Below are 26,997 nucleotides of genomic sequence, written 5' to 3'. Positions count from 1 at the left end.
GAAATTAAGAATAAGATCAGCAGAAGACAAAGTAAAGTGCAGGTATAAACATGAAGAAGACCTGCAGAAGGGACATGGAAAAGACTTAAGAGCCTCGGATAGAAGATCACCAGGTTGATGGACTAGATGGAATGGATAGAAAGGACTGACAAAACCCAAGACCAGGAAGAAGAGATGATGGATGAAGATTGGAAGAAAGTTTAAAAATTCATTTAGAGAATTATTGTAAAATTAATGAGTGTTAGAAAAAATGTTGGAATGAAACTATTTGGCTTTAGTAGAAATGCTATAAGGAATTATGTATAAATAAGTTTTAAGTTTTAAGCTTTAGGGCTTTTTATGGTAAGGTTAAAATAAATTAAGGCAATTTAATGACAGAATATAGTGAAAGATGGAAAGGATTTGCTGAGATAATTAATAACTAGAATACAAAAAAGGGAGGTGTGAGGAGGTTGATGAAACAAGTTAACGAAAGATAAAGATTTGGGAATATTGGACTTGTTTTTAAATTTTTTGTTTGCTTTTGTTTTTGATGTATTGTTTTTTTTCTTTTTATTGACTTGTATTGTTTAATTCCTTTTTTGTCTCTCTTTTTCCCTTTTCCTTTTTTTCTCTGTAATTTTAAATTCTCAATAAATATCATTTTAAAAAAAGAAAAAAGAAAAAAATGAAAACAAGAAAATGTAGAAGTTGGGATTCTCGTGATTTTATTTAATTTTTAAAAACCTGCTCCTAAATCTACCATAAAATTGCTGCTTGCATTTGTATCCATCCTAAAAAATAACAGATCGTGAGCACTGCAACACACCGTAGGATAGAGAAAGAGAGAGCTCTAAGCACGCACAACTTTTTCTGTTGCCCCACATCGCGAAGGGAGTCCAGCCTGCTCCCTACTCTGGAGGAAACGAGGCCCATTAGCCGCTGCGCTGTGGAATAAAGCGGAATGCGCCGCAATAAAGGCCATCTGGTACCTCTAACCCCCGAGCCGACGCCCCCCCCCCATTCAGTCGGCGGCGGCTGCCCTGAGAGATCCCGCCCAATTCTGAGGCGAAAAGCGGGCGGGCGGGAGGAAGATCCGCTAGTCTCGGGGAGCGGCTCCTCCTCCGGGCCAAGCCCGGCCCCTTCCCAGCCCAAACACAGCGAGAAGACACCCCCAGCTCCGAGGGGTGGCTGAGGAGGGCATGGGGCGAGCCCGGTGGAGGCGAGCCAACCGCGGCGGCCTCGCTGGCAGGGGGAGCACGGAGAGGAGGCTCCGCTCGGCCGCTCCCGCCACACCAGCGCCGGCCGCCAAATGTAGCCCTGAGGAGGAGCAGGAGGAGGACACCTAAAGGCGGGGGGGGGGGAGAGGGAAGGCCTCGGGAGCCTCATGCTTCGCGGGCAGAGCAGCGGCGGGAGACACGGGCTCCTCTCTCCGACCTCGGCGGAAGGGGAGAAGACCTAGGAGCGGGTCCCTTCCTCAGCCCGCTATCGCCAAGCGGGGCGCCTCCTCCCTCTCCAAATTCCCGCCTCCATGCGCTCTAGTCGCCGCCGCGGGTGAGGAGGGAAGCCGAGGGGCGCCGCCTTCTCCCCTTCCCCGCCCCTCGTGGGGGTGGGGGAAAAGAAGAAAAGGGCCATGGTTGTGGGGCTGGCCCTGGCGGTCCCCGCCTGAAGGGAGGGTCGCCGAGGCTCCTCCCGCGCGGCTAGAAGTGCCTCCCCGGCGCACACGCCGCGCCAGCAGGAGATGGATGGGGCTGAGCTGGATGGCGGCAGCAGCGCAGAAGTGCCTCCTCCTCCTCCGCAAGGCTGCTGCCAGGCGGATGCTGGGGCTCCCGGGGAGCCGGCCGGCGACCAAGCAGCCGCAGCAGCAAGTGCACAGCCGCCGCCGCCACCACCAGCAGCCATGGTGGAAGAGCCCGCCGGGGAGGGCTCCGCCGCTGCCCCCGCTGCCTCGGCCGGCAGCGCCCTCGCCCCCCGCGCAGCAGCAGCAGCCCCTCCGGAGCTGAAGAAGCAGCAGCAGCAAGGGGTCAAGCGGCACCACCACAAGCACAACCTGAAGCATCGCTACGAGCTGCAGGAGACGCTGGGCAAAGGCACCTACGGCAAAGTCAAGAGGGCCATCGAGAGGTTTTCCGGCAGAGTGGTAAGGGCTGCGGAAGGCGGGGGCTGCTGGAGATGCTCCGGATGGAGAGATGTCATGGGGGCGGCGGCGGGGGGGGGGGAGCTGCTGTGCATTGCACTCATTCCTGAGCTTTTCCCTTCATGGCGTGTCCGGCCTCACAACTTGGGACCTGAATTCTCCCCCCGCCCTTCTACTTTTTCTAACTTTTTCTTTCTGGAGCTCCCACTTTTGTGTGTGTGTGTGTGTGTGTGTGTATCTTGATGTAGATCTCCCCGCCACGCCGTTATGCGATTCAAGAGTTATTCGGGGTGTGTTTGTGAAGTCTGATTTCTCCCAAAGTATTTGCACCTAGAACTTTATCCTAACTCTCTTAAATCATAACTGTCAGGTGCAGATCATTTAGGAAATTTTTAGTATTGTTTGTAAATGGGCACTCCCTTCCCCTCCAAATTGATCATTCCTTTTACTGTTCTTTCAAAGTGTGGGCATACAAAGTTCCCTGGAATGTATTGTGTTTTCTAGTAAGCTAAACAGAAAATGCTATTCAGCTTAGAGTTCCTTTAAACCAAAACACTTCATTGCTGGTTTTTATGACCTGAACTTTACTGACCTCTTTAAACAAACACATTGATGCTGCTCCTCTACCTCAGTGAGCTTTAGAGTCCACTTGGCTCATCTGTGTCTGCCGGCTAACAGCTTAAGCACAGCTGTCCCGATGTGGCATTGTACTGTAACTCCAGCCCAACTTTTTTGTTCTTCTGTCACAGGAGATCTCATGGGCAGATGGGAAATGCTTGTGCAATAAGCTAGAAGCATTGCTATTTTCTGCATTGCCATTTAATATCTATTAGTGGACCTGTGTTCCAACTCATGTGGGTTGGTTCTGTATTTGAGTCAGCTATGCCTATACAGATATTTTTCTGAAGCATTCCAGGCAGACTGCAGCTTTTCAGCAGTGTGATTTGTGAGTGAAAAAAAAGTTCCAATACAGTATGAAAATTATATTTAAATGATTTTATACGCAGATAAGCTTGTGTTATGTATTATTATTTCATTTTGTTAAATTGTTAAGAGGACAGCTAAACAAAGCAGAGATGAATGCAAATGCTGACTTTGAATACATGATATTTTAAAGCACTGAGTCATATTACATGCATCTAGGTTAATTTACAGATTTTTTTACATCATTTTTACATTTTTTACATCATCCATCTAAATTTATTATTTTTAAAAGAATGCTTTTGATTCTTTTTAAATTTGCTTTGAAACAGAGATGTAACTTTGTAGCTTCATTGGAAACCAGCATTGCTATTTATAAACTCTATTTATTTTAAGATTAAAATGCTACGCTTAATTTTACATTGTTCCAACATACTGACTAGCTCAGGATAGTGTTTACTTGTATTAAATATGGGAAAGTGCTTTTCTTTTCTCACCTCTAAAAGCACATACATATTTCTGTAGGGTCTACTACTACAAAGAATTATAACTGGTTGCTATGACTCCATGCCAGATGTACATTGACTTCTTGAACAGTTTTTCCTTTTCTCCAAGCTCTTAAAATGCAGAACTTCAGTTTTTCACTTTATACGTTAGGGGAGAATGTTGTGGAAAAGGTCTGGGCCAGCAGAGGCACAGGAGTTCATTTAGCTTTTCCTTTGCTTTCTTTGCTCTGTTTCTGTTCTCCTTAGTCATCAGCATTTATGGCATCATTAAAAAGCTCTGAATAGACTCTGTACTGTGACCAGCAGAGGGGGTTCTTGAAGCAAAGTGACTGGCATATTTCCTATCATGACTTCACAACAAATTGTCAAATAAAGAGGAGCTAAGTATTAGAAATCCCAGGTCACACTCCCACCTATGTCATTTGCTTGCTGTCAAATTACTGGGTTAGGTAACCTTTTCCTACACAGCAGCATGTAAATATTTGGAACCATATGGCAACAGCTTGCAGCCTAGAAACAACTCTAGTACTCTGCTCTCTCAAAGTTATATATATACCTTCCTTGAGTATATATTTTAACCAAGTGCGATTTAGGTATAGCGCATGCTGTTAGGCATTCTTGACTGATTAGTCGGATATCGACATATAAAATGTGAGGCATTGAATTTTCTTTGGCTTCTGGGGCAGATATTGTGAAATCTGCAGGGTGGGTTGTTATCTGAATCTGGTATGAATCTGAAGGATTTCCACCAGTGTCAATGAAGCGATGCTAATATGAAGCCTACATAATGACGCATTCTCCATTATATTTTCATAGCGCAGGGCTTTAAATTGCATTGTCTTACAAAGAAGTGTTTTTGAATCTAGCATTATAACTTGCGTGCACTAGAAGCTTCTATTTTTTCCCTCCTCAACATATACACTTATCAGGCTTGGGAAAATCCCAGATGCCACAATGTACAAGTTCTTAAAAAAACAAGTATTAGTAGTATCTTGGAGTTTGAAATATTTTTTCAACTCTGTAAGGGCTATTGCCAAAAAATTATTTTATTTTTTAAGAAACCTGAAGTACTTTTCCAGCCTTAGCTTATTAGATGGAATATAGATTAGTTATATTTAGTTTGTTGTTGGCAACAACTTGTTATTTAAACATGTTTACTCAATAATACAACAGCTAGAGACTGGGCTGTGTATTGCATGAAATATAAGAGCACACCCACCCTGTACAAGGGCAGCCAACTTTCCAAACATTTGTTGGGAGATGTTACATGCAAATGGCTGTAAGTACTAGGATAAAGAGATGACAGAAGAAGTTTGCAAAGTAGAGTGTATTTTGAAAGTGTTGCACCTTATTGCCTGTGGAAACAGACAGATGTACATGCTTGGTCATCACAATCAAAAAGGGGTGTGGGCTAATGAAGGTGCTGTAATAACAACAAAGTTACATAGTAGGAACAAAGCATAGTCTATACAGTCATACCTCTTTTTACTTTCGGTTCAGGTTGCATCCCGCGGCAACCCAGAAGTAACGGAACAGGTTACTTCCGGGTTTCACTGCTCATGCATGCGCAGACGCTCAGAATGATGTCACACGCATGCGCAGAAGCAGCAAATCGCGACCCGCGCAGACGCGGGTTGCGTTCTGCTCATGATGTGAACGGGGCTCCGGAACAGGTCCCATTTGCAACCAAAGGTACCACTGTACTGTATATTGGTTTTGGAAATAGATGCAGCATTCCAGTTACAAAGGAACAGCACATTGATCATATATAGTGTTTCATGTGTGTCCTGAGTTACTCCATGATCTAACTCTCCTTTTCTCACAAAGTTATGTTCACAGTCTCTCATGTATCTCGGGTCTTCATCACTTTACAGTGCAATCCCTTTACAGTGCAAGTTTACTCAGAAGTAAGCATAATTTAGTCCAATGAGACTTATTCCTAGGTAAGCGTATAAAGGGTTACAGCCTAATTAATGTGTTGTGTTTTTTTACCAGGTTAGTGGGAGCTTTTCTTACTTGTCTGGTCTGTTCTGATAGCCAGAGCTGCAGAAATATATTTATATTTCATACATGGTGAGACAGAGTTGGATGATTCTAAGGTCACCATAAAAAGTGTGTCCCCAGTTATAAATTCTATTAAAACCATTGATGGCTGCGCACTGGAGCTGTAGGGTGAGGGCCAGAGCAGCTAGCAGCAGGTGGTGTCAGGCAGCAAAGGAAGCAACTTCAGGTTGCTAGGAACGGATAAGAAAAGGAAAGTTCTTAGCATCTGTTTTTTATTCAATATTTACAGAGAGAGGCTTCGAATGCAGCTTCTTGGAATAATGGCCTTGTTCCTTGTGACTCTCCACCCCCTTTTTCTCCCACTTGCTCAGTCGTCGTTATCTCCTCTATGGGTGGCACTGAGGGCCCTTTGCTTCTGAGCCCTTTGCTCTACTACTTTCAAGGCTCACCAGGTTCTGGGGGAGGGAAGGTCTGGAATGCTTTCTAAAGACACTGTGTCCATCAGCTGCTGGTGCTTCCTCTTCCTCCTCCTCCTCCTCCTCCTCTCCCATTATTTCCCAGCTTTCCCCCTCGTCTGCCTTTGAGTTGTGACCTCCCTGAAATCCCTGTTGTAATTCTGAACTGTCTTCTTCTTCTTCTTCTCTGGAAGGATCAGGCTGGGGAGGCAGTCTCCACCATTACTGCTCTGCCCAGTCCCTGACAGGCGGAGGTTGTGTTAGGAGAAAAGATTGCATTAGGCAGAAGTTTTAATTGGTGGTGGGGACAAAAAGTAAGGCAAGGGACTGGACAGAAAAAGTGAGGTTAACAGGTGGAGAGAGCTTTTCTCCACTGTGTTGCAAGAAAGGAAGTAGTGGATGGCATGGTGGGTTGCCACTGTTACTGGGAAGGAGAGGGGTACGAGCAAGATAGCAGGATGGTTGGCACAGCGCAGATGTAAAGATGGAGCCAATCTGGCACTCCTGCTGGTACGTTTGCACTGAGTCAACCTTCCCACGACCTTCCCCTTTCCTTCCTGGTATGTGGAATGACTCAGCTGTTGGGAGGTCAGGTGAATGCTGCCACCCCACACCACTATCCCCTACTGACGGAAGCCAGCAGTCTTGTCATAGTTCTCTGCACCTGCTTTTGCCCAGTCTCCAAAGTGGTGTGGTGGCTAATCGGACCAGAACTGCAGCAACAATAATATGAAAGCATCCTGAACAAATTTTGATTGGTCAGTGGACACCAATCAAGACTAACATTAGAAGGAATATTTTGAAGTGTTTACAACAGATTGATTGTGGGCTTACGTTTGGACTTTATGCAAATTGCAAGAAATAACTCTGTCCTGATTGGTTAGGTGTTTCTGTTCTCAAGGAAAGAAGGTTACTTAGAGGATTGGTGGGTCTTGTCGTCCTGCCCGAATGCTAACTTTTATGGGAAATTGCTTGAAATAAGGTCACAGCAGTGCAGACACCATGATGGGCAGAGAGTGAGTGATAATAACATAAGAGAAGGAGAGAGAGTGCAAGCTCTGGAGTTAAGGGGGAGACTGGTGGCTTTTGGTGGGTTGTTGCCCTTTTTGGCCACCTAATTAAAACAATACTTTGCACAGGTTGGAATATGGGATGGGCAGTAGCAGGTTTCAAGGGAATTGAACCCAAAGCTTTGGAAAGCTTGGTTGAGGATGAGGGATGTATGTGTCTGAGTATCTGTGGGTGGGTAGTGGATCCAAGAATATAGATATCTGAAATCTTTGTGGCTGAGTGTGGTATGTGTACAGGAAAGGTGAGCCTGGTGGGTTTGTGGATAGTGGGTTCCAGATGCGGTCAGATACGTAAGTTTTGGTCTTTGAATTGTGGCTTTTAGGGTGAGGAACTCTGGCTAATATTTGGCTGCCTGAAGTACAATTCGCAGTGGAATTTAGTTCATTGTTTGCCAAGTTGCTTTCAACCAAAAGCATAATTGCATTGTAATGTGTTATTACTAACAGCTTCAAAACATCATTTGAGAAAAATCATAATAGAGGGAGTTTGTAACATTAAAGCATTTTGTGTTGAGCCATGTGTGTGGGTTTTTTGTATCATTAAATTCAAGATTAGGATATTATGTATGACATATGGAGGAAATTATATCTGAAAGCATATATAAAATTATGTTTTGGTATCATACATGTTGGATAAAGCTGTTTGGAACAAACAGTTCCTGCTAAAAATTGTTTAGTGTTCATAGAATTCTTCTCACAGATTCCTTGTAATTATCCATTATATATACCAAATGCTGACTTTAACCATCTTTTTTTTAACAGATGTCGACATTTTGTGTGTCCATTTGGGAGGACATTTTTTTTAAAAAAACAGCCCTGTCCTATTGCTAGATACTTGAGTTACTGTGGAAAGAACTTCAAAGTGAGATAAATGCATCTGTGCAGTACTGGGTGACCAATTTATTTAAGCCTCAAATGTACCCAGGTTTTCATTTGTGTTCTCTTGCAGTTGTTTTCTGAACTCTGCTTTTTCAGTCAGGCATAGGATTCTCGTTTGTCTTGCCCACATGAAAGCCCAGAGCATCTGTAAGTTATAGTTTGTGAAAGATCTGCTTTTAAACAGCACATATTTATCACCATGTCTGCACAGACAACACTGTACATTGTATAAATTAGGAGAGCCTAGACACTGAACACTAGGGGGCTGGGTGAGATATGCCATGGGAGTATAGTGGCTGCCCATGCTGATCAGATATCTTGGATCCATACCAAAGCTTCCAGATGTTTAATACATATAAAGACCCTGCAGTAACCTTTAGTTACAGTCTAAAGTGGGAGAAAATACCTCCATGTGGCTAGTTAAGTATGAAGCTATTTGATGTTCAAATTGTAGTAAAGTACATAAAGAAACCAGCATGTGTACCAATGAACCTCTTCTACATTTGTTAATGTTATTTAATATTGGTGATATCTCAGCTGTCTGAGGATGAGCACATACATGGGCTTTGATGTCTGGCTTTTAAATTTTTCACTGGTCCAGGATTGAGTACAAGCCCTAAATATGATACAAGTCAGGTCTTGTTCTAATACTTTTGGAGGATAAGAATAAAATATGGTTTTTATTGGTTACTTTTTATTTGAAAAAAGGAGCTGTGGGATAAGTTCTTGGTGGGATTGGAATGTCACAAGATTGGGCTAGAAAGCCATCTGAAGATAGAATCAGTTTGCAGAAAATAGGCAATTTCTTCCATAATTTCACAGCTGTAGATATGATCAAAATATTTTTGTGCAGAGCTAATTTACTGTCACTAGCTGGATTAAATTTTCAACACAATTTTATATTTTCCAAAGGTATATATCCCTCCTCTAGCTTTAGGTAACTCATGGAGCAATTCTATGCATGTCTACTCCAAAAGCTCCATTGAGTTCAATGAGACTTAGTCCCACTCGAGTTCATAGGATATTGCAACCTCATACGCATTCCTTAAATGTGAGTGCTGCTTAGGAAATATTTGGAGGGCAAATCTGAATAGCTCAAAATCCAGCACTGAAGATCTAGAATCAGAGAGTGCTGTGCAGTTTCTGCATTTCAAAGCTTAATGTCTATAGTTTGGCAATTGTATGCAAATGACATTTGAATTTCTCTTAGAACGGGCACCACTTGCATTTCCATAATTCTTGGAAAGCAGAAATATCTCATAACCACTTTAACAATTCTGTGTTTAACTGTTCAGAGCAGAAAATATTTGTCAAAAGAAAAAGTGACCGGGGAAGAACATTGTAGAAATCTGTGTATAGTACAGTTGAATGCTACTTCATAGTTCAGTCATAAAATACGTCTAAAATACAATATTGCTGCCTGACCACAAAAATATTTTAAGATACTTGTAAGGGAAGACATTTGGACCTATACCAGTATGCTGAAAATATTTGATAGATCTTTTATGATAACAAAAGCTAGCTAGGAAACTTTGGTGTGGCTTTTCTCTGAAACTTGGCAAAAGTTGCTATTTTATATTTTATTGATTTTGTATTTTGATGATGACTGTTTTAAGTTACTTGTTTTTCATAGCCATCCCTTGGTCTTGTGAAGAAGGATGATATATGTCTCATAAAATAATTTAGTATTAATTTACAAAATGGAAGTGAACATTTCCAAACTCTTCCTGTGGGCTGCACTGGAAAGGAAGTGCTGGAATACACAAGCCCAATATTTGACTATGCTTCCTTTTGCAGTAAACCATGGTTTAGCCATGATAGCTGAACTAGCTTAGTAATCTCTTTCAAGCTTTTGAGGGGGAGATGTTATAATTAAGGACTTGAATTTCTTCACATAGGTCTTCCATCTACAGTGAAATACATATAGAATTAAACATGGGACTGGTGTCAGACATGGTTCAGGGAGCAGAGTTAAAATTAAACTCATCCATAAGTTCACTGGAATGAATAAACCTTAAATTTCAGTAACCCAGCTTTAAAATAAGAGTAGTAATTTACCTCACGGTTATTGTGAGGATTAATGAGATTAACACTAATAATTCCTTATGTATTTTATAAATTGCCTTCCTCCAGCTTTCCTCTGGTGAAAATAAAAATGTGCCACCATAGATATTATGAATTTATCTGTCTTGGATATCCTCAGGAGAGAAAACAGGAAATTACTTTTTTGGTGGTGCAGTAAGTAAAATTCTGATTCTAGTTGCACGGATCCCACTGCTTTAGAATTAGGCCCGTTGTTTGAATGGAAAGTATTTCTTAAAACACAAAAAACACACTTAATGACACACTTGAAAGCAGTCTGTGTTATTGTCTGTTGAACAAAGCTTGTGCTTTATGAACTGGCTGATCATAAAGGCAGCATAAATCATGTAAAACATTCTCATTTGCTCTTTGTGCTTTTTGCAGATGGGGCTCATAGAGCAGAAATGCAGTCAGATGTCTGCTCCAGGATATTTTAGCTGAACTGTATGAGTCCATTAAACAAATGTAATGGCTTTTTGGAAAGACTTGCTATGCATTTGAAACCAAATGTTTTACACAGAAAACATCTGGGAAGTATGGGTGTTTTTGTGTGTGTGTGTGTGTGTGTGTGTGTGTGTGTGTGTGTGTACATACAGCACATTGGAAAATAGCTTTATTGAGCCCAGCTGGGTGGTTGCTCGGGATGTGGTTGTAGGATATGACAGTCTAGTTGCTATAAGGAATAATTTATTTGAAGTATTGCCATCAAATGAATATTTGGCACAGAAGTGAGCATCTTTGTTTCATTGAGCACACAAATTCTTCTCATTATCATTCCAACAAAACCTGCCATGACATTTTATATCCTGTTATATAAGCTAATTCAGATAATGGCATGCTTTTAAACGGGTGTGTACATTAGAGAAGACACTGTAGAAATAAATCAGTTATTAATCCCTCCTACCCCAAACCCCAAGGTGATAAGATTATATTGGAAATGGTCTATATTATTTTTTTGCCTTAATCCCATGTGCTTGTTAGAGGAATGTAAAAGTTAATGCATGAAAATATATGTTTTTACCAGGTTCTGTTAGTTCCTTAGTATAGTGTGTTATAATTCCATTACACATAGCGGATTTGGTTTCATTTTAGCTGAGCCAGGGGCTTGCTATTTCTAGGAAACAGCTGATAATACATGTGGAAAAAATGTCCAAACTATTCTCTTGTTAGGATGCTGATTTTAGCATTAAATTGCTTTTGCAGTTTAGGCTGACTCTCCAATTAGAGGAAAACTTGTTTAAAGTTCCGAACAACAGTGCAGCCACATCTTCAGGATAATTTAAATAAAAAACAAAGAAGTGAAAGAGGCTAGCTTAGGCAGACTCCGGTTCATTCCCATGCAGTGAACAGTTCACATTGCACAACCCTGCTTTTAAATAGTTCTACACAGTATGACATGATTTGTGGTATTTGCTGAAATGAAATTCTGGCTGGAGTAGCTGGAGCAGGGAATTGTTCTGCACTCAGGGGAAGGTGGTACATCCAAGTCTGTGTTAAGGTCATTGGCAGGGTGAAGTGGGAAGCCTGAGTTGCTGCTGTTGTTCTGCCTAGCTTTTTTGTGTGGGGGGGGGGGTGGCAAAGAGATTTTAAGACTCAGAATATTGAGTCTCCTTCTCCTTTTGTGCTTGGCCTTGGTATATATTGCAAAAGGTAGGTGTGGGTTGTCCCTGTACTCTTCCTGTCATACATTCCTTCTGGTATTTTCAAGGTGGCCCTTGTAATGTTCTTTTGATTTCTTCTTTAACAAAATGATAGATGATCCAGACATATGAATGTTTCTTGGAAAGTAATCTTTTAAAACTAAAAACAGTAGAAATCCACAGTGTGCAGATACAGCTTCCCTGATGTGGCCTGGTCTACACAGTAGAATAAGATGGTACAACACTGACATGGTAGGTCTGGGGTGGGGAACCTGTGGCCCCCTAGATGTTGCTGGCTATAACTCCCTTGACTACACCTCATCGTCCTTGACCATTGGTCATTGGCTGGGGCTAATGAGAGTTGGAATCCATAACAACTTCTGGAGAACCACAGGGTTCCCTACCCCTGTGGTACAGTTTACCACTTCAGACTGCAGGTCAGAGGAAGGGGGAAGATACCATTTTATTCATTTATTTTTCTATATGAAACATTTTAATCCATCATTTCCAGACAGTTAATGAGAATTAAAACATGCAAAACAAGAGTAAATAATAGACACAAAAGAGCAGCAGATAAAAGCCAATTGATAGAAATTTTAAAAGTGTTACTGCTTTTAAAAGTTTGGGTGAGTTAGAAGGGTTCTTTCCTGGAATGTAAAAGACAGAAAAGTTGGTGTTAAGCATTCCTCCCTTGAAAGGACATTCCATAATGCTGTTACTAAAAAAGCCACATTTCCACCTCATTTTTCTGAATATATAGGCCAGACTGAGTTATCAATATATCCTACAAAGTTACTTCTTTACTTATTCTTTCTTTTTTCATTACGTTCATTGTTATATGGTGGGTGAAAAGTCAGAGTATATAATTGCCCAGGAAATTATATTTTGACTTTTGCAGGAAGGTGTGCTGCAACTGTGCAAAACAAAACTGTTCCAGAGACTTTTGAATTATTTCATTTTTCTTTTCTCTGATTTGCCAAGATTTTAATTTTTGTGTTAATTTTTGTGAAGCTTAGAAAGGATTTCTTTTTTAAAAAAAGAATAGAAATGTCTGATGTATTAGGAAGCTGATTATTAACAATCATTTTGTAACCAGAAATGTATTTAAATAATGAAAAGAGGCATAAAGAACAGGGTGGGCATGATCAATCTCCCAGCCCTACCCAGGTTATAAAACATGTCAGCCATTGCTTTTACTTTCTTAAGAACTTATTTGGATGGAAAGAACCTACACTTTGTGGAATCCTAGTTTGATGTTGCATTTGGCCCCAGTGAGTGTGGAAGCCAAACATAAACATCTGTTTGGCAATTTTGCAGGAAGTTAAATATAACTAAAGGTTTTGTCCTTTCAGCAGATCTTGTACTCAGTATTGGTCAACATTTGCTGAAGTCAGAATTACATCTTCATAGTTAAAGTTGTGAAACAGTTTTCAATTCCATTCCAGTTTGAATTCCACCTCCTTTTGAAAGGAATTGTATTCATTCAAATGTGAATTTGCTTTGAAAGATGTAATTTGTCGGAAAGGTTTTTAATCTATTCATAGTTCCTCCGAACCTCTACTTTGTTTGCTTCAGGTGACTTCTTCCCTTCTTCCCAGGATCACACATGGTAGTTCAATTTCTGGATATTCTGACAGAGATGTCTTGTAACAGCAGAAGAGAAGACTCTGCATAAACTATTAGATATTTTCAAATTATTACAATGTCTTCTAACCCTTTCCTGTTGGCTACAGGCTTAGGAAATATACCAGCAGTTTCCAGCATACTTATATTGAATTTGTGCTCCTACCAGCTTGGCACTAAGCAAAGTACATAGAATTTCAGCAGCTCTGCACGCCCCCACCCCATCACCAATAGCTACTAGAAGAGAGAAGCAGCTCTGGATTCTATCAATGTGACCTTCTACCATTCATATAAATAATAAGGTTGGCAGGGACCAATAAAATCATGTCCAACCCCTTAAAACAGGATTACCCTTCCTGCATATCAGTCCACACTGTGCAAAAGACAGTTGCATTATAGTGTAAAGCTTGTATAACAGTTTACTCAAGCAAGGAAATAAAACTGTCACATGGTGCAGATTAAAAGCAAGCTATGGCCAATGGCTAATGAAACCTGGGGAAGGTGACAGCCTGATGCAAAGCATGAACAAAACCCATCAACCTAAGTATGGTGTGTGTATACATTCTAGGAAGCCTGCATTTGTTCAATGTGGATAGAGATGAAGATGCAACTGGAAGGTCCAAATGCCTCATGTTGATAAAATTGGCCTGGATCACACATAATGCTAAGCCACAATTAAGCAGCCTTTAGCTTACTAGGATCAAGCAATTGCTGCTCAAATCACACCTCTACCTCCTGCTCCCTTTTGCCACATCAGGAGGGGCAGCGTACAGCAGATGTAAAACTTAATATAGAAAAATAAGCCAATAAATAAAACAAAATGAAAAAGGCTGTGCACAGTACACTTGAAAATACTATAAAAACTCCAGCACCGTGTACAATAAAAGATTCAATTAAAAGCTAGAGAAAAGAGGCGAGTATTCAAACATTTCTTCAAAACCTGAACCAATGCAGCCAGCCACATAATGGGGTATTGGTTTTTTTGGTGGGGGGGTATGTGCTGTTGGTGGGGCATTTCTTCAAGCTGGAGCCCATGCCTGAGAGGACCCAAACTCTATTGCCTATCAGCTTTAACTGTTAAAAGATATTGAGCATGCGTACTTACTTTGCAAATTTAAAATACGTTGGTAGACCATGGGGCCTTACATAAAAAAATCAGCAACACAGGTTATGCAAGACTGAAGTACACCTGTTTATGTTCCAAACAGAGCATTTGTTAGGAACATTATTGTTGCAGAGCTGGATATTACAAGGGAAACGTGGGGTTCCTAAACCTGTGCTAACCCTCCCAGTGCTAAGGTGGAGGCTGGGAGAATTGACTGGCGTGAGAGGCTGCTTATTCTTTACTCTTAACTGCCCCCTGAAATTTTTCCTTTCTCTGTTGATGAGTTAAGCACCTCTCCCACCCATCTGCTGACCTCCTGCCAGAACGGAAGTGTTAGTAGAATTCATTCCCACAAGATGTAATGATGGCCACTGTCCAGATTCCCACCCCAAAACGCACAAGCAGATTCTCTTATTTGTAAGTAAAAAAAGGAGAACCTTATTGAGGCAGGCAACAGTACAGACTCAGCAGCAGACAAAGTGTTCAGGAATCAGTGTTCAGGAGCAGGGCATGTTCGGAACAGGGCAGAAGCTACAAAGATGTTCCAACATGTTACCCTGTCCCTCCCACCAAGACTTTAAAGATGACGTGTGTACTCGTTTGCCTTCTGGGAATGTTGAGATTGCAAACATGCACACTCCATCAGGGCAGATGGGCCTGCTTCCATCTGCAAAGGGGTCACCTGGTTCTAGGTGACAAGCCTGCACCCCCCTGTTCTGACAACTCTTCAGTTACTACCACTTCCTTTCCCTCAAATAAACCTGAGATTATTTCTTTGAAATAATGCTAGTTTGAGAGCTGTACTGACTTGTGCCTCTGATTTATCTAAAGCACAGATGTAATACAGGAAGAAGTGGCAATGCTTCTCATACAGCACAATAAATATGACTCCAGATTGAGCTCACCTGGAGGAGCACCACTAATAATGTCAACTCAAAACTAATGAATCATATCTTCTCTTTCAAGCCATAAGGCTGGCAATACACAGAAAACACTTTGGCCATTCCCATCTTTAATGGACTGGATACTTTACTTAAATAAGCAATAAAGACAGTTGTTTCTTAGGAGTTGTTTAGGCAGAGCTTGGCTTTCTGGGATTACTTGCAATTAATATTTTTTGTGAGTTAAACCTTTCCCTAGAGGGTGTGTTCTTAAAAAAAAAAGGCCTGTCTGCAAAATATGGCAAGTACCAAACAATGAGGGGATGTAATTCTGGCAGCAGGGCAATGCTTAGGAAGTACGTACTCAAATCCTGTTACCACCTAAGGGTGAGGGCAGAGGGTAGGAAGGGAGTTACAAATGTACCTCCCATCCTTTGGGAGTGCAGCATAAATCCTCTGTTCTGAGTGCCTGGTTCAGTTACACAGAATAGCTTTTGAATCTGTGTATAACAGGGAGGAAAATCTCCCTCTTATTCACTCACTAATTCCTCTTCTGTTGCTGAGTCACCACTGTTGATAGGATAATGTTACTTACAGCCAGAGAAATTGGCAGTGCAAAAGTGAAATGCATACACTTAGAAGTATCTTAGTTCTCGGCACAAGCTCAGAGTGTATCAGTTAATGCAAATAAAACTTTGATTTGACATTTATCATCTGCATTCAGGCCTTTTGGTGTCTGAGAAGGCAGCTTGCTTGCGTTCCTTTGCAAGCAGTGTCACAGTAGCAGTAAATTAGCTTTCATTTTAGGAAACAATCTTTTAAAAACAGTGTACTGGGAAACTAAACTGTGGAGCAGATTCTTGTCTATGTATTGTCTGCAGTGATTTGAAAAGAAAAGAAAGATAATATACAGTATCTAGTCACCTGGCATACAAGTAAAATCTAAGGTGGCTGAATCACTTTCCTCAGGCCCATGTACGTATATTAGTTTTTCATTGCTTGTTGATGCCATGGGCTACAAACAATCTTTGGAAACATCAGTTTCATTTATATTTATTTGGTGAGATACAGACTAAGTTAGTTGTATTTAATTCAACTTGAAATTGTGGGGTTTAAGATAACCTAGACTAGCTTTTTGCACTGATTTCAGTTGTATGTGTGTAACTAGCTTAAAGGTAAAGGACCCCTGACAGTCCAGTCACAAACTACCTCTGGGTTTGAGGCACTCATCTCGCTTTACTGGCCGAGGGAGCCAACGTTTGTCTGCAGACAGTTTTTCCAGGTCATGTGGCCAGTATGATTAAGCCGCTTCTGGAGAAGCCAGAGTAGCGCATGGAAACCCCATTTACCTTCCCGCTGGAACAGTACCTATTTATCTACTTGCACTTTGACATGCTTTCAAACTGCTAGGTTGGCAGGAGCTGGGACCAAACAATGGGAGCTCACCCTGTCGCGGGGATTCGAACCTTCCAACCAGCAAGCCCTAGGTTCAGTGGTTTACACTACAGCACCACCCGTGTCCCATGTAACTAGCTTAGGAAGCTGCAAACATACCCCTGCATACCCGAGAGTAAGAACTACTGTATTCAATAGAGCTTCCTTCTGAGTAGACATGGTTAGCATTGCACTGTAAGTCTAGCTCCAACACTCAAAAATATATCTGCAGTTCTTCAACAGCAAAAAAGACACTTTAAAACTTTGAAAACATAATAATTGTACAATTTCCTCTGCAGTTTCATCTGTGCTTTCCCTTCAGTGTTGTAGGCCTCATCAGACAAAAGATATCAAATGTAACAAAAAGAGCAAATATGCAGTATGTAACTTGAAAAAGAAAGGAACAGCAAGTCTTTAAAAGACAGGATCCCATGGTTTAAATCAGCAGGATCTTTTTGGTTACAAATTGCCCCACTGATAGCTTGGTGTGAAACACTGTATAATAACTTTCTTGATTATTACTCTAAACAATGGGATTGGGCCACTTATAAATAACTAATTTGACTTTAGCTGCATGATTCTTGCTGAGGTTGCATTGCCATGGAGATGATCTGGCTTAGATGGTCTGAACAGTAAATATTTGTAAATGATCGAACTATCCTGGCCTTAACTCTTGAAATCTTTATTCTCCCTAGTAAAAAAGAGCTCCTTAAACCTTCTTGGCCTTAAAGTAGGGTTGCCATATTTTAAAAAGTGAACTTTGGACAAACTCCAAAAAGAAAAAAGAAGTTTTTGAGCTTTTTTTTTTTTTAAAGGACATTGGCATACATGGTTTCCCCAGACATTTTTACCAGTTTTCAGAAATTCTGCCTGGACACTATTTTTGATGAACAGATTGCAGATATGTCCAGGAAATTCCGGATGTATGGCAGCCCTGTATGACTTTTGGTTCAACACAGCTTGGCATTCAGTGCTAGGATGCCCATACTTTTTCAGTGTAAATTAATGAGAGAATTGAGGATTATAAATAAACATACATACATATATAAGTAGTAATATCTATATATGGTGAAGGAGCTGCTATGAGACTAATCAGGTTTTTTAAAAGCTCTTTGTATGATGCATTTTTAACATGTTTCACACTGACAGTTGCATACTTTCCTCCGTAAAGGGATTATGTTCTTCCTCTTACATTTCCTCATCCCACTCCCTTCTAGGCTAATTTACTGCAGCACAAACAGGTTGAAATTCCCTTTAGATCCCACTGCTATTTTTTCAACAACAAGACAAATCGGGTTAAAACCCACAACTTCCATAGGGGAAGTTGTGTAGGGTGTTAGGGAAATGCAGGGAAGTTTAAACCATTTCCTTTTTCACTGTAGTGTCTTCAAGGTTAAATTCTGTTTACTCCTGGCCCGTAAGATGGAAAGTCTAAAAGGAGAGGAATGTTTCTTACTGCAATAGCACTAAATGCACATAAACTTTTGGAACTGCCTTGAGCAAGCCATGAAATATTTATAACTCTGCAAACCATTTGTAGCCATAAACAAAAATGTAACTGTGTGAAATGTATTCATATTTTCCAACATTTCTTTTATAAACTAAAACAAACAAGCAAAATAAAAACAGTATAACTATCTCAGTTAATTTATTGAAATCATTCAGTCCAAAAATTCAAAATGATATGGAGACATTGCATCAGTATGCCTTCACTTGTCAGAATTGTGGAGTGAATTGAGGATTAAGATGTCATCTGGTCAAATCACTGCTGAGACAAAAGACCCACTACTACAGCGTCTCAGATAGGTAAACACTGTCGTGATTGTTGCTTCAGTTTATATTCCATTTTTCTTCATGGCAATATCCATGGGGTTATCATATGACCTAGGGTTGTCATACACACAAATGCTGTATCTGTGTTCAGGAGGCAGGGGGCATGCTTGCAAGCCCTATTCAGTGGCAGACCTTGGTGTCTCAAATTTCAATGGCGTGGTGCCAAAATTTGACATCCCCTCTTCTCGCCTTCCATTCTACACCATAGTTGTGGGGGCCCCAAAGACCCACGGGCAAGACCCTAAACCTGCCTTCTTCCCAACATCTCTCTGTGTGCGCTGTCTCCATTCTTCCCCATGTTGAGCGGGGGCTTGCACTTGCACGAACATGAGTGGAGCACAGTCAGGGACCCTCCTTTATCAGGCCAGTGTCCCTGTTTGTGCACATTCAAGGAATTGTGAGTACAAGTCCCCTGCAAACCTACCCCACCCAAACTGGGGAAAGTTGGGGACTGAGCAAGAGGAATATTGCATAGGTACGGTATATTGGGGATGGGGCTTGCATTCACACCCCTGCCTCTTGTTCACCCAGCATGTTCAAGTAAATGCTTGAAAGCATCTAATATTGTGATGTAGGTTAGGTTGGGACATAAAACCCTTTCAGACTTTGAGCCACAGTGAAATGAACATGCACAGAGGGGACAATGGCACTGCGGTAGCAGGCTCCTCCCTGTCCTGTGCTCATAAGATGTTTGTAGCGAAGCCACCATGTGGTTTAGCATGAGCTGTTTGCTCTTAAAATTAAAAAATAAATAGATCCTCCTACCAGTAGTGAAATCACAAAAATAGTAAATTCCATGCCCAGATGAGGCTAAATGGAAATTTTGTTATTTGACTAGACAAATGAATTTGAGACTGTAATTAAATGGTTCCTGAGGTTTCTTGGTTATTACTGTCACAGCGCAAACTTCTTAAAAAGCTTCACTGCATGATTTCATTAGAGATCAGTGGTATGTGTGAGTGAGTGGGTTATCCTACAATATGCAAGAACGGCTCTAAGAATGTGCAGATATATAGCCAGTTATCTCTATATTGCAAATGAAAATGAAAACAAATCAAAGTAAAAAAAAAGGTAACTTTATTAGTTCCCACTTTATGTTTGTTCTTTTTTTTTGCTGTTCAGTGCATAGGAGGATATAGAACCTTGTAAGCTCTTGCCCTTCACTGAGTCAAAAAGTATTCGCATTAGTGATTCTGTTCTGATTAATGTTTGAGTTTCTAGAGGACAGAATTTCTTGTGGCAGTGGTAAATTAAAAACGTAAGCAATATTCTGTGCTTCCTACAGGTGCAGGACAGCACTTTTTCTTGTACAGGCTTGAATAGATAGTACGGGCGGCCTAACAAAAGCAATTTTTTGCCACTTCAATCTTTTTTTAAAAGTTGTGATGAATAGTCTAAATTAATTGTTCTCCAAGAAAGAATCTGCTTGATGAACAAACACTTTCACAAGATGTCTTCCTTAAAGACAATAATAGCTACTTAGGTTTACATGATACACGTCCATTATGAATAGCTCCTGGCATCAATCCCATCACTGAGATGTCAACAAATGAAGGTTGCAAAATCTCTGGTATTAAAGTATAAACATACTTTTGAAAGGATTCTTTATTCTCAAAGTATTTGTGTTAAAATTCATTCATAAACAGAATTCTGTTAGTGGTATTTATGGTGCTTACAAGAAAGTTCCTTAATGTTTTGATATTGTAATAAAACACATTTGGATCTTGTAGTGCTCTATGACTATTAAAAGCACCATAATAATCTGAAGGGCACCCTTACACTTACAAATATTATTTTTATTTGCGTAGCTGAAGCCATTACAGACCTTACAGTTATAGGTGAATATGCGTACATGTCTCAATAAAAGTGATTTTAAATAGTTGGATCAAATCCTCAGCAGTCACAGATACGTTTTATTTTATTTATTGAAAATGTAAACTAAAGTACTGTATTGCCTTGGTTCTATTGAAGGATGAGTCTTACTCTTAATGAAAATCAGGACCATTGACAACACAACTGCATTAAAAAAGGAAGGGTTTGTAAAAATAACAGTTATGTGAATATCATTTTGATTATGCCTTTTCAGAATGAGGGTTGGTTTTTGTGTGTATGTGTGTTGGTAGAGTATCCAGTTTATGCATCTTTTTCCTATAAGCTGGTCCTATTTGGCCTGGACCCAAATGCACTGTTTTGCATTCACTGGATGGTATCATTCCCCCACTGACCCTAGATGGTGAAGAATTTGCTCCCTTATGTGTTTGACAACAAGGTCCATTTGAAATTCTTTTCGAGAGCCAAATGCAGGGCTGTTTAATACTAAGCATATTTTTATCAATGTCTATATTTATTTTTCCCAGGAATGCATGTGCTGGTCCAAAAGCCACCCACATCCTTCTTTCATGCAGAGCATATATGCACTTGCAGCCTCTCCCGAGGAACAAAATGAGAGAAAGAAAAGCCAAGCTTTGTTTGCCAGCTGAAACTGCCTTCCAACCCTTTGGAATTTCTTAAGCATTTGTTCCTCCTTCTTACCATGATTAAAATTGCATCCAGCCTTGCTAAAAAGAAGGCTGCTCAGCAGATCCTTTAAGCCAAAGCTTTGCTTTAAGAAAGAAAGAAATAGCTTAACTTTTAGACCTTTCCATATGAAAGCTCCTCCCCCAACTTTCCTCTTAGCACTTCTAGTACTAATGCAATACTAGCCGCTTTCTATTAGTTCCTCATGAAGCAAGGGGGCGTGGAATCTTGCTAAAGATGGATAACTGTATTTATGCTGGGAATAAATAAAAGTACTCAATCTTTGCCACTTTCTTTTCAAAAATGTGATGATCAACTTTAGTGTTAAAGAGGGGGAGATACAGCCTTAAAAAGTCTTATAAAAAGTAAGGCTTGCCATATGATGGGGATTGCAGCAAGCTTTGTTAATATCTGCCACTTTTAAAACAACATGGAAGGAGTACATTAGTGAATTTCTGAGCTTCATTGATGTTGTAGGCCAGTACTCAACATCTAAAGGTTTTTTCTTTTTTTATATAAAAAAGTTTAAATAAAACTGAAAAATCACAAAACTTATTATTGCACATACGTCTTATGCAATAGGTGCCCATGAGTCTTTTGCAACCAAGTTCTACATCTGGCCTTGCTTTTTAAATAGATTCAATAAATCAATATATCCCAACAACAAATCCTGCTGTTCGAGTTATGCAACAGAGGCTTTTATGTGCACCGCTTAGGAGTGCCAATGATTAAACCATATAGAAATGTAGTAAATAAAACAAATATTTCTAATAGGATGATTTCCATGACCAAATAGAAGGCGGGACTTGTAAGATATAGTGAGGCTTCTCCAAAGTCTTTTCATTCAGTCTTAAAAAGATTACATCTTTGTGTTTTAACGTTTTACAATTTAAAGCAAATCAGACACGCAAGGACTTCATATAGGGATGGATGCCTGCTAGCATTCATACTCTGTGTGGATGGTTCATGTTCCATCATGTTGCCTGATTTGATCTCTGTAGCTTGTCTTTCACTGGGAACACACAGTCCCATGTGGCTTTTAGACTGTGAATTTGTGATTCAAGTTTGGCTATTGTTTCCTCTGTTCCCACAGTTCCTTTTGGAAAGACATCTAATCCCATGATTTAGGAAGGATGCAGGAAGGATATGGCTACTGAATGATTGCATAAGTGATGCAGAGAACATGAAATGTAGTGTTCAAAGAGCAATGAGGGCATCTAGAATTTTTCTTAGTTCATTCTGGAATCGTAAGTGCAAAGAATTATTTTAGCTTGGGGGAGCGTTGCTTGTTAAGAAGATTATGATGGAAATTGACTTTGAGTTGGTAGGTCATATTGCTACTGATATTTTTACTTACACTGCATAATCAGTGTACAAGATGTTATGCAAATAAGGGTCCTGCCACAAGGAGCTTTCAGTCTGAATTTTCGCAGTGAGGGAGGGAGTGATGATAGAGACAGGGTAAGAACCAGAGATACACATGCATTTGCAAGGCACCCATGCTTCATTGTACAGTAATTAGGAATATAGGATTCTTCATGTCCTTTGTTGTTCCTGTAGTTCACTCCTCCCTCTGGGGCACACCTCCTTGATTCTGGTTTAATTTGAAAAATGTCCAAGCTTAATTTTAGAATTGGAGCATGCAAAGTCTACCCCAGCTTCTAGTTCTCTTGCATTTTTCTCCATTCTGTGTTACAGATGTGCTTGTACACTTGGATAAAGCATTGTGGAGGGACGGGATGGGACATTTTTGATGTGATTGTATGCAAGACTACATTCATCTTCTTTTCATGCAGTATTTTACTGATGCAGTATTTTACTGATGCAGCCATATGGCTGGAGGGGAACATGTCAGCTGTCTGGTCCAACACCCTGCTCATTGCAGGAACATGTGTTAATAAATATCACAAAATAATATTAATGTGAGGGTTTGATTAGCTGCTTGTGCGTGAAAACGCGCTCCCTCAGAGTTTGTGCGGCCCCACAAACCTCCGTGTGTGACGGAGCTCCTCAGACATGTCTGCTCTAGTCACTAGTAGAGTCCGACAGTGGCTGCCTGCGGAAGCGTTTCCAGCAAAGAAGTTCCTTAACGGAAACGCGTCTCCTGGACTCACGGCGTGACAGTTTCCTGCGAGGTATGGGTCTCCCTATGGGAGACTCCGATACCTCCCCACTGTTCTCGCTGGAAGCCTCCCTGAGCCCTCCCTCCTGCTCGCATTCCCTCAGAGACCCACTCCTCCCCCTGCTGGTCCCTGCTTCAGCAGTTGAGTCTCTTTCATCCTGCCTGAGTCCCTCCACCACCTGATGCTCTGATGGCAGTTCCCTGACATCCACTTCCCCTCCAGGGCCCCCCTCACCCCCTCCCAATTCATCCCCCCTGGGAGGTGAAGGGCTAAAACCCCGAAACGAATCTTCCTCATCTTCTGACGTCTCGAACAATTCTCTCCATCGATCGTCGTCCTGGCCAGCTGAATCCTCCTCCTCTTCAGAATCTGGGAACCCCTCCAACTCCTCTTCCTCGTCGGTGGTGGCAAAGTATTCCCTTCGGAACCTCGCTACAGGCTGAGGTTTACGTGGGAACCTCTGATGAAAAGTCTCTATTAAAACCTCGTCATTGACATCCTCTGCCCTAACCCAGGTGTTTTCCGACTCCGGTTCCCCTTCCCACATTACCAAATACTCTACTTGATCTCCCTTCCACCTGGAATCGAGGATCTCCGCTACATGGTAGCTGTGTTCCTTCTCCTCCATTGCTGGTCCCCTAGTGACCCTCCCCTCACTGTCTCCTCTATACGGTGACAGCAACGACCTGTGAAAAACTGGGTGCAGCTTCATGTGGTTCGGTAACCGGAGCCTGAAAGCCACTGGATTGACCTGCTGTATGACTTCAAACGGACCCAGCCTTTTGGGTCTTAATTTCTTACAACCTCCTTTGAATGGCAACCCTTGGGTTGACAGCCACACCTGGTCCCCCACCCTGATGCTTTCACCTTCCCTTCTGTTTTTGTCTGCTTGCCTCTTATATTCCTCCTTAGCCCTGTTTAAGTTGAGTTGGAGCTGGCGATGGATCGCTTCCATTTCTTCCACGAACTGCTCTGCAGCTGGAACGCTCCAGTTCTCCCCCTCCCCCCCTGGGAAGGCTCTGGGATGGCACCCGTGATTAGCCAAAAAGGGGCTCATTCCCGTGGACACGTTCTCTGCATTGTTGTAGGCAAATTCTGCCAACGCCAGCTTCTCCACCCAATCATTCTCTCTGTCATTAACATAACACCTCAAATATTGTTGGAGAACCCCATTTGCTCTTTCCGCCTGCCCGTTGGTCTCAGGATGACGGGCCGTCGAGAAATTAACCTCTACATGCAGTAAGCTCATGAGCTTCCTCCAGAACCTGGAAGTAAATTGTTTCCCTCGGTCTGAAACCACCCTCAAGGGGGCGCCATGCAACCTAAACACATTCTCTACAAACAATTTGGCGGTTTCTTCTGCTGTAACCGCATGTGAGCAGGCTATGAAGTGGGCCATTTTAGTTAACAGGTCTACTACAACCATGATGGCTGTTTTCCCTCTAGACCTTGGCAGATCAGTCATGAAATCTATTGCCACTGCTTCCCACGGTCTCTCAGGTGTGGGCAGTGGTTCTAATAAACCAGCCGGCGCCTGCCTCTCCCCCTTGGCTCTTTGGCATTGTTCACACCCTCTCACATACTCCCGCACATCTTCCCTGACCTTGGGCCACCAAAATTCCCTGGTAACCAGCCACATGGTTTTGTGTTGCCCAAAGTGCCCTGCTGTGGGGCTATCGTGCAGCTGCTTGAGTACTTTCTCCCTCAATTCCCCTTCAGGTATATATAACGCTCCCTTATAATACAATGCCCCATTTCTCTCCTCAAAACCACCGGGTTTGTCTTCCTCCCCTCTGAGATCCCTGAGTTTCCCCTGGGCGTATGCATCCTGCACCGTACCCTCTACCAATTCCCTTTGCCCCACCAAAGTCGCCCCACACACCCAGCGGTCCTCTGGAATGATATGGGTTTCTTCGGGTGCTCCCTCCCCCTCCAAATATTCAGGTTTGCGTGAGAGAGCGTCCGCCCTAACATTCTCTGGGCCTGGCACATAACAAATCTCAAAGTTAAATTTGGAGAACTCTTGGGCCCATCTCAACTGCCTTTGGTTGAGCACTCGCGCCGTTCTCCAGTACTCTAGATTTTTATGGTCCGTGCACACTTGCACTTTATGTTGTGCACCAACTAGCAGATGCCTCCATCTCCGGAACGCCTCATGAATAGCAAGCAGTTCTCGGTCGTACACCGTGTAGTTCCTCTCGGATTTGTTCAGCTTCCGCGAGAAGAAGGCACACGGACGCCACTCCGACTCCTCCTTCCCCGGCTGCAGAAGAAGCACCGCCCCTATGGCTCTGTCAGATGCGTCTGTTTCAACCCTTAGCTTCTTTCGTAAATCCACATGCAGAAGTTGTTCTTCAGAGGCGAAGGCCCTTTTCAGTTCCTCAAACGCTCGCTCCGCCTCCGCCGTCCATACAAACTTCTTCTTACTGCTGAGACAGTCAGTGATGGGCGCCGTCAGATGGGCGAAGTTGCGGATGAACTTACGATAAAAGTTTCCAAACCCTAGGAACCTCTGCACATCCTTCTTGGTTTTGGGTGTTTTCCATTCCAGCACTGCCTGTACCTTGCCGGGATCCATGGCCAATCCCTTGTCTGACAGGCGGTACCCCAGGAATTCCACCTCCTTGGTATGGAACCGACACTTCTCCAGTTTGACCCACAGCCTGTTGGCTTGCAGTCTGCTCAACACTTCTCTGACGTCTCTCACATGTTGCTCCTCATTCTCAGAATACACCAACACATCATCTAGAAAGGCAACGCAATTCTTGTAGAGCAAAGGGCCCAGCACGTGGTTCATAAAAGATTGAAAACACGCGGAGCCTGCTTGTAATCCAAATGGCATAACGAGGTATTCAAACGCCCCCAAAGGGGTAAACATGGTGGTTTTCCATTCATCCCCTTTCCTTATGCGTATCAGGTTGTACGCCCCCCTTAGATCCAGCTTTGTGAAAATCTTTCCCTTCCTCACCATGGTCAAAATATCATCAATTCTGGGCATAGGGAACGCCACCGGTTCAGTCACTGCATTCAGCCGCCTAAAATCACATACAAGTCTCGGCTTGTCAGCATTTTTTTTGTCCACAAAGAACACTGGGCTCCCCCCTGCTGCTTTGGACTCTCTGATGAAGCCTCTCTTCAGGTTCTTGTCAATGAACCCTCGCAACTCCTGCATTTCCCTGTCTGACATGGCATACAACTTGCCCACGGGAAGCTGTGCTCCAGGGAGTAAATTGATCTGACAATCAAAGGGTCTATGAGGTGGTAGTTGGTCAGCTTCCTTCTCACTGAACACGTCGCTGAGATCTGCATACTGTGGTGGTACCTTCACCTTCCCCATTACTTCAGTCCCTGCTAGGGTGGCTTGGGCCCCTACTGAACCCTTCTCCCCTTTGCAGTGTTCTAGGCAATGTGCTGAACCAAAGGACACCACTCTTTGATGCCAGCCAACCAGCGGATCATGTAGAGCTAGCCAGCTCATTCCCAAAATAATGGGAGCGCCCCCCAGGGTGGCCACATTAAACGCTATCAGTTCTGTGTGCCTTGCCACCCTCATTATCATTGGGACAGTCTGCAAGCGGACTCCTCCTCCCAACAACTCCCTGCCATCAATCGTGGTCACCTGCAGGGGGTTGCTTAAAGGGATGGTCTGTATCTGGTGTTCAGCAGCAAACTCCTTGCTCATAAAATTGCAGGAGCTGCCTGAGTCCAATAGCGCCTTTATTTTTAGGGGGTGCCCATTCTGCAGCTCTAGAGACACTTCAATCACTAGAGCCGGTCGAGGAGCTTCTGGCACGGGCACTTTCACTGC

The 26,997-nt window shown here is 42.2% G+C and overlaps 1 protein-coding gene across 1 annotated transcript in view; it reads left to right on the top strand.

The window, feature by feature from the left end:
- The first annotated feature begins 1,064 nt into the window (after positions 1-1,064).
- Positions 1,065-26,997, top strand: part of NUAK1 (NUAK family kinase 1) — a 61,518-nt gene continuing 35,585 nt past the window's right edge. The window contains exon 1 of the mRNA XM_081210815.1: positions 1,065-2,119. Coding sequence (XP_081066941.1) covers positions 1,721-2,119 — 399 coding nt within the window. The 5' untranslated portion in view covers positions 1,065-1,720. The remainder of the gene's footprint in view (positions 2,120-26,997) is intronic.

This window comes from Podarcis bocagei (genome assembly GCF_964188305.1).
Source record: "Podarcis bocagei genome assembly, chromosome: 10".
Lineage (NCBI taxonomy): Eukaryota > Metazoa > Chordata > Lepidosauria > Squamata > Lacertidae > Podarcis > Podarcis bocagei.
The sequence above is the reverse complement of the archived record's forward strand: the minus strand, read 5'-3'. Positions and strand labels throughout refer to the sequence as shown.